Genomic DNA, 18,320 nt, shown 5'->3' with positions numbered 1-18,320 from the left:
CCCAACAAGTTATCAAATAACAGAGGCTATATGCAGTTTTCAATTGTCAGTTCCATCAAGTATTACGAACTGAGTCAACATTCGACATTCTATCATACTTCAGAGAAGACTGACTATCTTCTCTCGCATGATGTAGGCCATTGTTATGCTGTGTACTATTACATGGAGTGCAGTTTGTTTCCAAGGCAGGGATGCAGCTGTATGAAGTAATCAACAAACCAGCATTTGACACAAAAGTGCCACTGCTTCTTGCAGAAATGCCGCATCTAAAATGCTCATTAACATCCACATACAACACCACTTCTCTACATAATATGTGCATCCAAATTCCCTAAACCTACTAATAAAAATTAACTGTATGTCTGGCAATCATCATTCATCAGTACTATTAACATTTTGTAGCATATCACTCCACTGAAGTGGCATCTGGGTATAGTATGTGGATACTGAGGGTTGTAGTGTAAGTGATTCATCTATCGCAGCCATCAGCAATCAAATGGTGCTCAAGAGGCCTTTCTGTGAGTCCTCCGTTTTATCCTGGAGCCAGTAACTGTGATGAGTTTAGTGGTGCACACTGTTTGTAACATCTGTTCTAGGGTACAACAATGCTTAGCCAATTAGTATGTACTACTGTTGAATAACTTCAGCCACTTTAACAGGATCACACTGTGGCCTGCAGGAGGCTGAATGGATGAATCAATGGATTGCTGCATATATTGAGCTCAATGTATAGGTGGTATGCCACTGCTTTCAGCAGAAATTTGAAACATTCATACACCTGTAGACCAGATTCTGGACTCTGCATAGAACAGCCACACCTCAAGATTGATGCATCATGTGAGCAGCAGTGGATGACTGAACACGATCTAAGGAAGAAATCTGGTCAATGATTGCTGTGTCATCAAGGACCATTGGGAACTGTCTGCATACAGCAGGACTAAGATCACATGTTCCTTTGGCCAGGTATGACCTACACCACAACACTGCCAAGCATGGCTACTCTGGTGTGATTAAGGAGTCAACTGGACAGTGAAATGGCACTCAGTTGTCATCAGTGATGAGAGTAGGTTGCTTCTTTGTGTGAGTGATGGGCATACATGTATACGTCATAGACCTGGTGAATGGCCTATTCCAGAGTGCATTTGCACATGACACGGAGGCTCCACCACATGCTACATGGTGCGGAGTGCCACCAGATACAACTAATTGTCTCATCTGAAATTTCTGCAGGATAAAGTAATCAATGCCCATTACATTGAATAGGTTGTTATCCCTGTGCTATATGCATCTCTTTGACAGGAAAGTGATGTACTTTTTCAGGAGGACACCGCATGTCCACATACAGCTGCTGTGACACAACATGCTCTTTACTGTGTACCTCAACTGTCCTGGCCAGCAGGATCACCAGATCTCTTGCCAATCGAAAGGTGCTTGGAACAATCACCACAGGATGCCATTTGGTACCTCCATGCTTGCAAGAACACATACCTACATTGCTACCATGTGCTGATGTGACTGTTTAGGCATCCTTTACTGTGATATGTGAGTTTCATGTGGTCTGAATTCATCATCTGATACAACAGTAATGAACAACTGTCAATAAAATGACTTTGTCCTTGAGGTTGTTGCGTTTTTTCCTAGCATTGTATGTATCTCTCACTAAAATAATGCAGAAGAGACTTTTAAAGCATCAGATCTGTGTTTATTTACACACACACTGTCACCTACTGGTTTGGTCTGATTGGAATAGGAAGAGAGCTCTCTCTTCTGTTCGATACTAGAACAGCTTCAATGAGGGCATGCTGGGAAGTAACGCTTTCCAATTTTTTGTCTGAAAACTCTCAAGGTGTTTTGAATAAAATATGTGTTATTAACATTCTGCATATTTATTTCTTAAGATAGTCACCCTGGCAGTGAATACATTTCTCAGACACTGACATAGTTACATTACACACTGCCATGCTACACATTACAATTCTGAGCCTTCTGTTAGCAGAGAGTTGTAAATATGTAGACAGGAAGAATAAAGACATAAAATGTTAGTAGCTTTTGTTCTGTTTATACAGATGTAAGAGTTTTCACATGAAAAATTCAGAGGCATTACATTTCAGCATGTCCTCATAATTACAAAGTGGGACAGTGTAACAAATGGTTTCCTTAGGCACAATAGCACTGGACACTTTATGGACTTATTCTCAGAACAATTTATACTACATCAGTGATGTATTTTTTTGTGAATTTATTTTATATTCATTGCAATTAAGCTGTGATATCAGGTAAAATGGTAAATGCAGAGAGAACACAGATGTTGTAACTGTCTTGGTCTGGTTCCTTTTAAAAGTGTTTGATGCACCAAATACTCTGACCCATAAACTAAATAAATAATGGAAGTATTATGAAGATTCTCTGCACAGAAAAATATGCATGTGAAATCAGTTTCATAGAATAGCAAAAAGGTAAAATGCACATGGCAGATTGCATTAAAATGGGTGATTTGATTAAAATTGTCATAAAACAAATTGCAAAAATGTATGAAAACAATAACGGACATATTATGGAGATGTCACTTTTTCCTTGCAGTGTACAATCTCTGACCATTGTATTCCATATAATACAGTTATTTAATCAATTATGTTTTAATAGAATCAGCTAAATTCACTTAAATTAAAGTTAATTTACAGCATACTCATGTACATACCATCATACTGTTGGTACTGATGCTGACTTTGCCAGGAATCTTGATTATAGAATCCTCGTTGAGCCTGCTGCACTGGGACATGTAGTAACATGCCATTTTCCACATACTTTTGCTGATGAGGTGGTTGTTTAAATTGTTGCTGGTGTTGCTGTTGCTGCTGTGAAGGTAGAGGTTCATTCTCAGCTGCAACAAGTACACATCTCTTATGTACAAGTCCTTCAATATTTCATGTTTATTGCTTGTGATAATAAGATAACTCATAAATAACAATGTTATTCTCATACCTGGAGGAATAAGAAACTATTTACATCAATTAATTTTCTTCCATGGGTTTCATGCAGAAAAATTCCTGGGGTGTGAAAAAAGTCAGACTTACATTTCTTTTAAGTGCAGTGCAAAAGAATAACTTGAATTTTAGAAATATTGTAATATTACAGTACTAATATACTCATATAACCTATCACAAGACTTTCATGAACTATCCTGACAATATTTTTCAATGGAGTTGAAACATCTGGCCAACAAAAAATTCTATTATTAATTGTTAAGCTGCACTCACTCACACATTATGGTCCATAAATCTCATCATGAAACAACCTACATGGCTGTGGACAAGTCAAATTATACATTAACTGGTAGAAGCAGCCACTGCAGATAACTTTTATGAAGTAGAGAACAACAAATTACAACTAGAGCAAATCTGCTCACAGTGCTAAGTGTGAGAATTGCTTCTAAATTGCTTAACAACTACAGGGTGTTTCAAAAATGACCGGTATATTTGAAACGGCAATAAAAACTAAACGAGCAGCGATAGAAATACACCGTTTGTTGCAATATGCTTGGGACAACAGTACATTTTCAGGTGGACAAACTTTCAAAATTACAGTAGTTACAATTTTCAACAACAGATGGCGCTGCAAGTGATATGAAAGATATAGAAGACAACGCAGTCTGTGGGTGCGCCATTCTGTACGTCGTCTTTCTGCTGTAAGCGTGTGCTGTTCACAACGTGCAAGTGTGCTGTGGACAACATGGTTTATTCCTTAGAACAGAGTGTTGTTGCAACAAGACGAAGTTTTCAACGGAGGTTTAATGTAACCAAAGGACCGAAAAGCAATACAATAAAGGATCTGTTTGAAAAATTTCAATGGACTGGGAACGTGATGGATGAACGTGCTGGAAAGGTAGGGCGACCGCGTACGGCAACCACAGAGGGCAAGGCGCAGCTAGTGCAGCAGGTGATCCAACAGCGGCCTCGGGTTTCCATTCGCCGTGTTGCAGCTGCGGTCCAAATGACGCCAACGTCCACGTATTGTCTCATGCGCCAGGGTTTACACCTCTATCCATACAAAATTCAAACGCGGCAACCCCTCAGCGCCACTACCATTGCTGCACGAGAGACATTCGCTAACGATATAGTGCACAGGATTGATGACGGCGATATGCATGTGGGCAGCATTTGGTTTACTGACGAAGCTTATTTTTACCTGGACGGCTTCGTCAATAAACAGAATTGGCGCATATGGGGAACTGAAAAGCCCCATGTTGCAGTCCCATCATCCCTGCATCCTCAAAAAGTACTGGTCTGGGCCGCCATTTCTTCCAAATGAATCATTGGCCTATTTTTCAGATCCGAAACGATTACTGCATCACGCTATCTGGACATTCTTCGTGAATTTGTGGCGGTACAAACTGCCTTAGACGACACTGCGAACACCTCATGGTTTATGCAAGATGGTGCCCGGCCACATCGCACGGCCGACGTCTTTAATTTCCTGAATGAATATTTTGATGATCATGTGATTGCTTTGGGCTATCCGAAACATACAGGAGGCGGTGTGGATTGGCCTCCCTATTCGCCAGACATGAACCCCTGTGACTTCTTTCTGGTGGTACACTTGAAAGACCAGGTGTACCGCCAGAATCCAGAAACAATTGAACAGCTGAAGCAGTACATCTCATCTGCATGTGAAGCCATTCCGCCAGACACGTTGTCAAAGGTTTCGGGTAATTTCATTCAGAGACTACACCATATTATTGCTACGCATGGTGGATATGTGGAAAATATCACACTATAGAGTTTCCCAGACCGCAGCGCCATCTGTTGTTGACAATTGTAACTACTTTAATTTTGAAAGTTTGTCTGCCTGAAAATGTACTGTTGTCCCAAGCATATTGCAACAAACGGTGTATTTCTATCGCTGCTCGTTTAGTTTGTATTGCCGTTTCAAATATACCGGTCATTTTTGAAACACCCTGTACATACATCATGGTTATAATTAACCTTTCTCTACTCACAGGGCCCACTTAAAAGTTAGTGATTGTAGGAAGCTTTGTGGAAACATCTGTAAGGATATGCGGAAGAGAAATAATGAACAAACAATTCAAAGAAATGTGTTTTAATTTCCACAGGTGAGGATAACATTTCTTAATTCCATACCACATTTATGTTCCAGGTTACATACATTGCTCAGTGTAATGACTGTCTGCATCCATGACAACCACTCTACTCCTGCATCCATGACAACCACTCTACTCCTGCATGAAGCATCTCAGGAGGGATGTTCACTATCTACCTTGTTATGGTCATCTTCAACTTCCACACTGTGTCCTGTATTCTCAGCCACAGTAAAAGTAACTTCTTCAACAATTTTTGGTGCAGTTGGCTGTTGGCCAATCCCAGAAGCAATTCCCAAATCGTAATTAATTCAAACTTCCAACTCATGTTCTTCAACTCATGTGGAAAGAGGACCTCTCTGTATTCCTTTAATGTGTAAATAACTGCAAAGGGCAGCATCACTATCGCTGTTGTTTTTATAAAACAGCTTCATGAGCAAATCCCTGCTCACCTTGTTCAGACCAATATCGATTGCATGCAACTGTAATGCACACTGATGCTTTTAGCTCTATATCACCACAAAAGTGGCAGCACCTAACAGCAGGTCATGACACTAATACTACTAACAAGGCAAATCCTGCAGTCCACATTCTGAACATCATTCTTAGAATGTTGGGTATCCATTAGATAAATAGTTTTCCATATACAATGGCTCAAGTACCAGAATGTTAACTGTAACCACCCTGCATGTTAGCATAAAAACAGTGACTTTGAAAAAAGTTTTTGCTCTCCTTATTACATAACTTAAGTGTTACTTTTACCTAATATTAAGCATTTATATCATTTTACACAGAACACCATCATCTGCCTGTACACTGGTAGTGTTAACATCTGTTTAATATGAACATTAGTGTTACTAAAATTTTCACCTCAGAGCCAAAATACTCTGTTAAATTATAGGAAGAGTGGCTAGTAAGGTATCTTTTACTTTTTGTTCTGAGCAGTTGGGAGGTTTCCAACTTCCTTCCTGGTGTATTTCATTCTTATTTTTATTAACCACAAATACCATTAGGTAGTAAGTGTAGTGTCACACGAGTGTAAGAGTCAGATAGTTGCTGATGAAGCTTCACCAAGTTCTTCAGTTGTCAAGTTTATTTTTTCTGCACACTTTTGCTCAATAAGTTTTTGACTCACATGCTTTATATACCTTGCACTGCTATTGCTGCCACCTGTCATTTGTGAGTGGTTTTGCACATTGACATCAAACATAGGCAGTGGTCACAGTAATGTGACAGGACCGTGTAACAAACACTGCTACTTGCCATGTAGCTAACAAAACTTTTCAATCTCTGAATCTATATATTCAGATAATTGCAGAAACAGGGGCTAATCTGAACTTGAAGAGATTCCAAATTTCTTGTTTTATACTAGATGGTTGTTTGAATATCTTGGATACCAATGTCAAATATCTGAGATGTCACTGGACAGTTTTAAGAGGCTGTTATGGAGAGGTGGCTGTACGATATGCTATTTCTTGTGCTATTCTGGTGGCTGTTTGGAAGGCAGCTTTAGTAGGGTACGGTAGGTGGTTGCATATTGGCTGTCTGTTGCCTGTGCCAAGTGATTGGTAGGGAAACTCTTGTTAGTTATTGGAAAGCAATGGCAGATCAGCAGCTTGAGCTTGTATCTAGGGGGTGGTGTTTCCCTGCAGCAAGGCATTAAAACTGCATAATAGTTCTCTTGCACTATAGTGTTAAACCCTGGTCAAATGGTGCTGCTAGCTAGTGAACAATGGGCTGGAATCACTGGCAGCAAGGTCATAGGCAACTTGTAACTATCTCATCCATGTTCATGTTGTTAGGGCATATAATTATTTCAGTAGACTTCCTTATTTTCTTTGCAGCATTCAGGGCTGCTGAGCAACCATACAAGATAGGTTTTCAAAAATGGATAGGATGGCCACATTTCTGGTGGTGTTCTGCTACAGCTGATTTGTTGTGCTACCCCTGCCATGTGTGTTGTTTTGTTGTTTTTGTTGTGGTCTTCAGTCCTGAGACTGGTTTGCTGCAGCTTTCCATGCTACTCTATCCTGTGAAAGCCTCTTCATCTCCCAGTACCTACTGCAGCCTACATCCTTCTGAATCTGCTTAGTGTATTCATCTCTTGCTCTCCCTCTACGATTTTTACCCTCCACGCTGCCCACCAGTACTAAATTGGTGATCCCTTGATGTCTCAGAACATGTCCTACCAACCGATCCCGTCTTCTAGTCAAGTTGTGCCACAAGCTCCTCTTCTCCCCAATTCTATTCAATACCTCCTCATTAGTTATGTGATCTACTCATCTAATCTTCAGCATTCTTCTGTAGCACCACATTTCGAAAGCTTCTATTCTCTTCTTGTCTAACCTATTTGTAATCCATGTTTCACTTCCATACATACCTACACTTCATACAAATACTTTCAGAAAGGACTTCCTGACACTTAAATCAATACTCGATGTTAACAAATTTCTCTCCTTCAGAAATGCTATCCATGCCATTGCCAGTCTACATTTTATATCCTCTCTACTTCGACCATCATCAGTTATTTTGCTCCGCAAATAGCGAAACTACTCTACTACTTTAAGTGACTCATTTCCTAATCTAATTCCGTCAGCATCATAACATGTGTGATGTCTTTAGAAAAAGGAAGAAGTAGTACCATAGAAATTTATAGTAACAGCCATGGGTCAGTATTTGCCAGTGTAGTGATGTGTGTCACAATAACAGACATGCATGTGGATTGCGCAGCAAGGATAGCTGAACTCAGCAGTAAATGGACTAGGTGCTGGGTTTTAGTGATTGGCACTGGAGGCATATAAATAAGTTTGGATTTTAAGGCAGTGGTCACTTGTCATGGCCAGAAGCCAGCAGTACCATGACAATGTCAAGGTGATGCCGGACGGTGAGACAACTGGGCTCTGCCAGCTACAGCCACAGGTTTGAGACCAGGCTGTGCCTGCCATCTGCAGTAAGTACTTCATGGGACTTAATGTTGCTACTCTGCAGCCTATGCCTGCTGCCAGTGATACTGATGCTGATGCTGAGTTCCTAGAGGCTCACAGTGCCACAGCACCAGCCACTAGCCAATAATTGTCCAAGTTCAGCAGGTTGTAACTTGCATACAGAAGATTCACACACCACTAGTGTGAATGCATGGGGAGCTGTGGAAAGTTGTAAATGGTGTCAAAATATGACTTTCCAGGAATTTAAGCAAGGCACATAATAATTATGTTTTTGAAGTTAAGGATAGTAATGTAGAAGTAGCGGTTCTGATATCCAGTGAAATTAGTTAGTCAGGGGTAGCTGTAGTGTCAGACAGAATGAGTGTGGGCTGTACTAAAGTAACTGAGTGTGAGGATAGCAACATGGGTGATTTAAGTGCAGTATGCAGTAGTACCTGGCCCACTGGGTGTTAATGGGTCTTGTGTTGAGACCAGAGAGCCTGGGATGGATGCACAGCGAAGTGTGCATGTACATGTTTATGCAGAGAGGTGAACTGCAGATGATTTTGTTTCTTTAGACACTACAGAGAATCCTCACAGGACATTATTGATACTTGTGTGGCAGATGTTGTGGCTGGAACAGTACAGGCACACATAGTTCATCAGAAGCAGGATGACAAAGGAAAAGGGAGAGGAGACAACTTTGTAAAATGTGTGATCAAGTAGACAAGGCTGAATCTGTTGAATAGTGGACACCAGTGAATATTGTGCAAGCACTAATACTCAGTCACAGCCTTGCAGGGCAAGCAGCTGACGTGTGCAGCAAGTTGTTTACCACACAGCCATTGTCTGATACACACAAAAGTATAAAGCGGGTGAAAAGTGTAAAGCAAGCCTGAAAGTAAACATTCTGACTGAAAATCCTGCCAAAGTTTACCATCAGTGACAGACAGCTGTTTCCATTGTAGAGCCATCATGGGCTGCATCCAAACCAATTAAACTGTGCACAAATGCATTAAGGAGTAGTTAACATGATACAGTGTGACCAGGTACCAGAAAGTTGTTATGGGTGAGCAGGAGTACCGGCAAATCTCCGATTTGGAGGAGAATTCAGCTTTTATTGAGTGCTACAGTAGGAGAAATAAGTGGGACTACCTGCTGAAGTCTTGTGAATAGTACAACTTTATGTGGTTTTCTTATAATGATAGTTTTGGGAGTATGTTTTGGGAAGCATAAGGAGAACTGTTGACATGGGGACAAGGTTCCAAAAATTGTTACAAAACAAAGAGTTAAGAAACCACAGAACTGACAGATGGTATGCGAAGTGTAAGAATTTAATGAAGCCAGACCTTTTTTTTTATGTTTCTCTGTCTAACTCTTATGTATTGGACTGGGCGGTTTTTTAGGTTAGAAGGCCTCGGGAAAGTGCGGGATGGGCTGCAATGTCAAAGGGTGCTTGGAAATTGCAGGACATGCTTGGATAAAGGAACAGTCGGAATTATAGTTGTAAATTGTTGTAGTTGCGCTGGAAAAGTCCCTGAGCTTCAAGCGCTAATAGAAAGCACAGAAGCTGATATCGTTATAGGTACAGAAAGCTGGCTAAAGCCTGAAATAAGTTCTGCAGAAATTTTTACAAAGTCTCAGATGGTGTTCAGGAAAGATAGATTAGGTAGAATTGGTGGTGGAGTGTTTGTGTCTGTCAGTAGTGGTTTATCTTGTAGTGAAGTCGAAGTAGATACTCCGTGCGAATTGGTATGGGTGGAGGTTATACTTAACAGCCGAATTAAGTTAATAATTGGCTCCTTCTACCGACCCCCAGACTCCGATGATACAGTTGTGGAACAGTTCAGAGAAAGTTAGAGTCTCGTAACAAATAAATACCTCACTCATACAGTTATAGTTGGTGGGGACTTCAACCTACCCTCGGTATGTTGGCAAAAATACTTGTTCAAAACCGGTGGTAGGCAGAAAACGTCTTCTGAGATTGTCCTAAATGCTTTCTCCGAAAATTATTTCGAGCAGTTAGTCCACGAACCCACGCGAATTGTAAATGGTTGCGAAAACACACTTGACCTCTTAGACACAAACAATCCAGAGCTGATAGAGAGCATCATGACTGATACAGGGATTAGTGATCACAAGGTCGTTGTAGCTAGGCTCAAAACCATATCTTACAAATCCATCAGAAACAAACGCAAAAAAATTTTATTTAAAAAAGCGGATAAAGTGTCACTAGAAGCCTTCCTAAAAGACAATTTCCATTCCTTCCGAACTGACTATGCGAATGTAGAAGAGATGTGGCTCAAATTCAAAGACATAGTAGCAAGAGCAATTGAGATATTCATACCTCATAAATTGGTAAGAGATGGAACGGATCCCCCGTGGTACACAAAAAAGGTCCGAATGCTGTTGCAGAGGCAACAGAAAAAGCATGCGAAGTTCAGAAGAACACGAAATCCCGAAGATGGGCTAAAATTTACAGACGCGCGAAATTTGGCACGTACTTCGATGTGAGATGACTTTAATAGGTTCCACAACGAAACATTGTCTCGAAATTTGGTAGAAAATCCGAAGAAATTCTGGTCGTATGTAAAGTACACAAGCGGCAAGACGCAGTCAATACCTTCGCTGCGCAGTGCCGATGGTACTGTTATCGACGACTGTGCTGCTAAAGCGGAGTTATTGAACGCAGTTTTCCGAAATTCCTTCACCAGGGAAGACAAATGGAATATTCCAGAATTTGAAACACGAACATCTGCTAGCATGAGTTTCTTAGAAGTAGATACCTTAGGGGTTGCGAAGCAACTCAAATCGCTTGATACGGGCAAGTCTTCAGGTCCAGATTGTATACCAATTAGGTTCCTTTCAGATTACGCTGATACTATAGTTCCCTACTTAGCACTCATATACAACCGCTCGCTCACCGATAGATCTGTACCTACAGATTGGAAAATTGCACAGGTCGCACCAGTGTTCAAGAAGGGTAGTAGGAGTAATCCATTTAACTACAGACCTATATCATTGACGTCGGTTTGCAGTAGGGTTTTGGAGCATATACTGTATTCAAACATTATGAATCACCTCGAAGGGAACGACCTACTGACACGTAATCAGCATGGCTTCAGAAAACATCGCTCTTGTACAACGCAGCTAGCTCTTTATCGCATGAAGTAATGGCCGCTATCGACAGGGGATCTCAAGTTGATTCCGTATTTCTAGATTTCAGGAAAGCTTTTGACAGCGTTCCTCACAAGTGACTTCTAATCAAGCTGCGGAGCTTTGGGGTATCGTCTCAGTTGTGCGACCGGATTCGTGATTTCCTGTCAGGAAGGTCGCAATTCATAGTAATAGACGGCAAATCATCGAGTAAAACTGAAGTGATATCAGGTGTTCCCCAGGGAAGCGTCCTGGGACCTCTGCTGTTCCTGATCTATATAAATGACCTGGGTGACAATCTGAGCAGTTCTCTTAGATTGTTCACAGATGATGCTGTAATTTACCGTCTAGTAAGGTCATCCGAAGACCAGTATCAACTGCAAAGCGATTTAGAAAAGATTGCTGTATGGTGTGTCAGGTGGCAGTTGACGCTAAATAACGAAAAGTGTGAGATGATCCACATGAGTTCCAAAAGAAATCCGTTGGAATTCGATTACTCGATAAATAGTACAATTCTCAAGGCTGTCAATTCAACTAAGTACCTGGGTGTTAAAATTACGAACAACTTCAGTTGGAAGGACCACATAGATAATATTGTCAGGAAGGCGAGCCGAAGGTTGCGTTTCATTGGCAGGACACTTAGAAAATGCAACAAGTCCAATAAAGAGACAGCTTACACTACACTCGTTCGTCCTCTGTTAGAATATTGCTGCGCGGTGTGGGATCCTTACCAGGTGGGATTGACGAAGGACATCGAAAGGGTGCAAAAAAGGGCAGCTCGTTTTGTATTATCACGTTATAGGGGAGAGAGTGTGGCAGATATGATACACGAGTTGGGATGGAAGTCATTACAGCATACACGTTTTTCGTCGCGGCGAGACCTTTTTACGAAATTTCAGTCACCAACTTCCTCTTCCGAATGCGAAAATATTTTGTTGAGCCCAAACTACATAGGTAGGAATGATCATCAAAATAAAATAAGAGAAATCAGAGCTCGAACAGAAAGGTTTAGGTGTTCATTTTTCCCACTCGCTGTTTGGGAGTGGAATAGTATAGAGATAGTATGATTGTGGTTCGATGAACCCTCTGCCAAGCACTTAAATGTAAATTGCAGAGTAGTCATGTAGATGTAGATGTAGATATTTGAAACAATGAACTGTGTGGAAGGCAGACCCAGATCTAACCTAAGTACCTGTGGACTGGTTCCCCTGAGTGAGAGATGAAATACAGATTAAGGGAGGTAGGACGTCAAACGGGCCGACTTGGAGCAGGAGAGGCACCACAGAACATTTTAATTTCCGCTGTCAATACTTTTACAACTAAATTCATAAATCCTGAATCCTTCCTGGTCATGCTGACAAAGTTCTATGAATTTATTTGTAAACATATAGACAGTAGAAAATAAAATGTCCTGTGGTGCTTCTCCTGCTCCAAGTCGGCATGTTTGACATCCTACCCCCTTAATGGAGTCAGGGATTAATACAGTTATTTGCCTGCTAGTTAAGAATAGCCAATTTAGTATTGGACACTTGTTTTACAGATTAAGGGTAGAAGTAACTGCAATAGATTAAGGGGCTCAGGTAAGACCTGAGGGACCATGTATTTTCTATACAGAAGGGCAGTGTAGTGTCTCCATCCAGTCTTTAGACAAAAAATTATTGGTCTTTAACAAAAGTAAGAAGAAGTTGCATGGAAGTGCTATAGAATGTTGCATTAACAGCTGCAGGTCTATAGTCACCAATATGGTGAGATGTTGGTCACAATAAAAGACACAGCAGCAGATTGCACAGCAAGGATAGCCAAGTTCAGTGGTAAACACATCTCACAGCAGTAACCTTGTACCAAATAGGGAAGTGTCACCCCACCAGGGCAAGTCTCTTGCTGTGGCACCAGGTTTTAGTGAAATGAATGTGCCCTGGAGGCATATGAAGAAGTCTGGATATTAAGGCAGGAAGGCAGGGATCACTTATCATTGCCAGAAGTCAGCAGTACCACCTCAATGCCAGAGCAACAGTGGGATGACTGGGCTCCACCATATGAAGCCATGAATTCAGGACCAGGCTGCAACAGCTGTCTGCACCAAGTCCTTTACAGACTTGATGTCATTGCCCAGTCTGCCTGCCATCTGCCCTGCTGCTACTGACACTGAGTTCCTAGTCAGACATGGTGATGCAACACCAGCTGCCACCTGACTCCTGTCCAGACCAAGGGCAGTGAGTTGTACCTTGCACACATCAGACTCCACATGCCACCACTGCAGCTGTGTGCAAAGCTGAGGGGCCATCTCCTGAGTGGAATGCCATCACAGCAGAACACGAAACACAGCTGACGTCTATGTCCATGGCCTACAGAGGCTGCTGACCTCAGCAGTACAAGATGCCGTCTCAGCAGCACCAGGCAGAAGCTGCAACTTATTCACCAGCTCCACCAGGGTCAATGTGTAGAGGCAAGCATGGCACACTACATCATGTATCAAAATCAATAGAAGCTCTTTGTACTTGTTAACAGTGTTTGCCCTGGGTCCAACAGCCTGTCACAACCACTCAGTACTACCTGACTGATTCACAATGGGTAACATGTTGCTAAAGGAGTCTACCAATCTTTCCAGATATTGGATCAGCATGAGGTAATTACATGATTCTAAGTTTTCTTTCTGTGTGTATTTTCAATCTTTTCTCAGACATTCTTGAATTTGATTGAAACTTGTGCTCAGTTTTACAATCTGAGTAAGTACTCCTTTCGAAAATTGTTTGTATGTGTTGTAATCCTTCAGTGAGGTTATCCTTCTCTGAAAGTGTTTGAAGTCTATGGGTCACAGTTCTCGCCACTGAATTTCTTTGTGAAGGATGGTGATGGGTTGAGGTGTGGAGATACAGGTAAGTGTTCGTGTGTTTCCTATGTACACAGTGACCAGAGATCTGTCTTGCCTTCTCATAACTAACAAGCTGATGAAAGGTAGTTGCTGGCCTTTCAAGTTCCACTGTGCATTTTATGTTATGATGAATGAACTATCAATTTTCCATGAGCTATTTAAGTTTTTTTGTTCCATATAGCCACACCACAAATGTGTTGTCCACACATGAATAAAATCACTAGTGCCTTTGCTTGAAAGTATTCCATGTATAAGTTCATCATGGCTGGTGGTAATGGACAGACTAGTCACCACCACTTCATCATTTTGTTCATAAAATTTTCCATAAATTGAGCAGGTGTTGTAGTACCAATCAAGAATGCCTGAGAAAGAGGGTGAGACTAACACAGAAGAGAAAAGTCAAGGACTGCTTACCTGTAATTGCATCACCAATATCTGGAACAACTGGTAGGTCCCATCTAGTGTATTCCACTTCTGTCAGGAAATATAAAAATTCGTTTCTGAAATGTTAAAGACAATCTCTGTCTCAAACAGGAGGGTGAGGACCACACTACTCCCTGTGGCAGACTATTAGAAAAATTGAGGAAAGGTATAAGGATATCAGTGGCACATCTGACTTAAACCACCAAGAAAATTCATGGTCATTGAGCATTGCTTCGGGAATATAATGAAATGAAATATGTTGAGACCAGTATCATGTTGCAGATACCATGAGACAACATAAGTAAGAAGTTTGCTAAAATAACAGTATCAAAATCCCAATAAATTAGGACAAGATTTCAGTTCAAACAAAAATTGAGGTGTGACACTCAATTTATTCATATCTTGCTGGGCATCGCATGCATCAGAGCAGGAAAATGCTGATAGTAAGAGCATTTCATGGAAATCAGTGAGGACTCTGAAAAACAAAAGAGCATTAAAGGGCACAGTGGACATCATAGGTTGAACTCAGCTATAAGTAATGCCAAGAGACCAAAAACAGTTCACAGTCTGGTTGGAGTCCAGGCAGCAAGTACATATAACAACAAAATTCACAAGACCTGAAGAAGATATCTCAATCAGTCATCAAAATATTGTGCATAATACAGAAACAACTACTTAGTTTGACACCCACAAGTACACTATTATTCAATCACACCAAGGAAACCTGAAATTTCACAATTCCAGTATCCTAGAATAGGCTCCTGCAAGAGGTACAGTTACTTAATTTAGACGATATGCTTACTGCTCACTTCTGTTGAATAAAAATTTTATTTACTTTATGTTCACTGCACCTAGAAGACAATTCTGGAAGACAACAGGGAGTGAAAATATGCAAAATAAGGTGACATCCTTGTCTTTAGGTCAACACAAGGAGAGACACATCTAAAGGCATAACACACTGAACTGGGTTTCAGGATTAGTGTATTGATGTATTTTTTCCCATTCTAACTTTTATTCCAGTTGGATCACAAGGAACTTTACACAGTATTTTTCATTTAGTATGACCTTTAGAATCCACTTTTGGTGCTAACAGATCATGATTGTTGGTTTAGAAGTGTATAATTTACATCTTTGAGAAATTAAGAATTAATCTGTTACCTGTGAAACATTTGCAGGCATGCTCAGCTATCATTTAAGTTGTGTCTGCTACATTATGGTTGAGAGTCTTGATTAATATGCTTGTGTTCTCAACAAACATTACAGTGTAGTGATTCAAGAATTTCTGGTTAAATTCTACAACCACTCAGCCTTCTACCAGCCTTCTACCATCTCAAACACATGATATTTTAGATATGAGTGCAGAAAATGGAATCCTATCTACTGTGTATCACATGTTTGTGTGTGCAGGTTGGAAATATGTTGCAAGGAGAATGTACATGTTGTGGTCGAACTGCACCAACAAGTACTTGTCGGTCAATCCATGGAAGTTTAGTGAAAGTGGACAGAAGAACCATGGAGTGTTTATGCTAATCTGTTCTAATTGAGTTTTGACCATTGTTAGAGTAATGTGACTAGCTGAAAAAGAACTATTAAAAACTTTTGGCTTAGCCTTGGCAAAGGGAAGAAGTGTATTCTGTTTCATGTTGAGAATGAACATGGTTTTTAAGCCAACTTTCTCTCATATGTAACTTATCTTGTTTGTAATGCTTGGAGACACAAGAGGCTTACAAAACAGTATTTATTTATGTGATGTGTGGAATTTGTAAAATGTCAAAAGTTAAAATATATGTCACTAATTGAAGCAAATGAAACTTGTTATATCTACTTATCTGTATAAGTAGAAAGAGTTTTAAGAAATTCCTGTATCTAGCAGCATTCTTCAGAGAAGTGAAAGAGAATTTGCAGCAGCAGGCCAGCCAGCAGGAAAGTCTGGTAAAACACCTCAAGTAAGTCGTCTCATAAAATACTTTGAAATTTGCATACATACTTCAACACTTCAAGTCATCCAAACCGTTAGAACAGTTGCATGAATGCATGGTGTCTGTTCTTTCAAACATGTCCAAAAGAAGAGACACCAGATGAAATCTGAAGCTGTGATACATATTATGTATGTTGAAGGAGGAGGGGGAGAGATAGGAAAGGAAATGAAAGGAAAGGGCTATTGATATCAGCTGTATCGGGACTTTATGCAGATCAACAGTGGTGAGTGAAAATGTGTGCCAGACCAGGATTCAAATCCAGGATCTCCTGATTACTAGGCAGTCATATTAATGCTCCACCACCCTGACAAATTGCTTATCACAACTGCACAGACTATCTCACCCAACATGCATACCCATCTAGTGCCACCTATCTACATTTCCTGTCCATGCCTCTGTTGGCACTAGTTTGAGATTCTTCCAGGAGGTCAATCATTATCATGCATCCACAGTGAAGATGGTGGATTCATTCACCTTGATGAGCAATGAAACCACCACCTTCATTGCAGATGCACAATTATGTCCGACCTGCAGGAATCTCAAAGTAGTGAGCATAGAAGACTGCAGATAGGTGCCATCAGATGGAAATGTGGGTCGGCTGAGGGGCATGCTGAGGTAGTCTGTGCAATTGATGCTGAGTCTGTATGGCACAGTGGTTAATGCAACTGCCTAAGAAGCAGGAGATCCCAGGGTTGAACCCCAGCCCAGCAGATATTTTCACTTGTTATCACTGATTCTGCATAAATTCCTGATGCAGTTGACATCAATAGTCCCTTCCCTTTCCTTTCCTTTCCACTCTCCCCCCCCCCCTCCCCCCCCCCCCCTCAACTTTAAACTTACACAAAACATTACAGCTTCCAAGCTGCCTCTTAAAGTCATTGAAAGATAATGTATGTAGCTTAGAACCCAGTACCAATCCTTACAGCACTCCATATGTAATGTTTCCCGATTCTGAGGTTATTTTCAATATTATGGCACATTCTGCTCTCTGCTAAGAAAAAAAGACTCTTTGCAAGCAAGAAGGATGAGTAGTAGCAACCCAGCTGGAAACCCAAGTGCTTTTTATAAGCAATTTACACCATATTGCACATCATGTACAATGGGCAAAAACTGTCTGCTTGAAATGCTGGACATCAAAAGAACATCCTGAACAGCTACCGAATGTGGGAAAAAAACTGTCTTTACCAACTACTCACCTAATCTTTGCCATAACTTAAATAGTTCTAGATATAAAGGTTTCATCTTCAAGGTATACTATTGGTTTATAAATAGAAACCAGTTTATGTTAGCTTTTAAGACTGTTCAGATTCATGTAAACAAATAATTGTGAAAGTGTTGTATGTTACTGTGCTGTATGTGTCAGACAATGAAAATATAAAAAAAATGTAAGTAAACACACTTCAAAAATGACTAATCATTCTTATTATTTAATGTACAAACTGTAACATATTTATCTTCCTGAACAGGTATCTTTTTCAAAACATAACCTCACAGCAAAGGAAACTAACCTCACATCATATTAATTACACTGTAATAGTAACTGCAAGTGCATCTGATGATGGCAGCATGCTGCCAAAAGGCATCATGCTAATAAAATATTAGTAACAAGTGACTGTTGCAATATATATTATTTCATAAAACTCACACAGATTTTATTTACTCTGTACATCTTGCTACTCCCAGACCTGATTGACTGACCAATCAGTTTTTATTAAGTTGTTCCCCACTATAAATGGATTACCCCAAGTATTTATTTACTTTAGTGTTCTATGATTGCAAATATATTACTTTGTATATTTAGTATCACAATGTCAGCACTCTGATGACTGTAAATTATTTGCTGTTCAGGATTGTACAATACTATTATGCAT

At 40.4% G+C, this 18,320-nt stretch overlaps 1 protein-coding gene across 4 annotated transcripts in view; it reads right to left on the bottom strand.

Annotated features, from left to right (window-relative positions):
- The window catches only part of LOC126277934 (YLP motif-containing protein 1), a 665,061-nt gene that overhangs the window by 107,575 nt on the left and 539,166 nt on the right, over positions 1–18,320 (bottom strand). For all 4 annotated transcript variants that reach the window (XR_007550623.1, XR_007550624.1, XM_049977517.1 and 1 more), the window contains exon 6: positions 2,699–2,881. Coding sequence is in view for 2 of the 4 variants with exons in the window: in XM_049977517.1 (XP_049833474.1) it covers positions 2,699–2,881 (183 nt within the window). In the remaining 2 variants the exon portion in view is untranslated. The remainder of the gene's footprint in view (positions 1–2,698; positions 2,882–18,320) is intronic.

Source organism: Schistocerca gregaria, chromosome 6 (genome assembly GCF_023897955.1).
Source record: "Schistocerca gregaria isolate iqSchGreg1 chromosome 6, iqSchGreg1.2, whole genome shotgun sequence".
In the NCBI taxonomy this organism is placed as follows: domain Eukaryota; kingdom Metazoa; phylum Arthropoda; class Insecta; order Orthoptera; family Acrididae; genus Schistocerca; species Schistocerca gregaria.
Note: the sequence above shows the minus strand (reverse complement) of the source record. Positions and strands in the feature narration are given on the sequence as shown.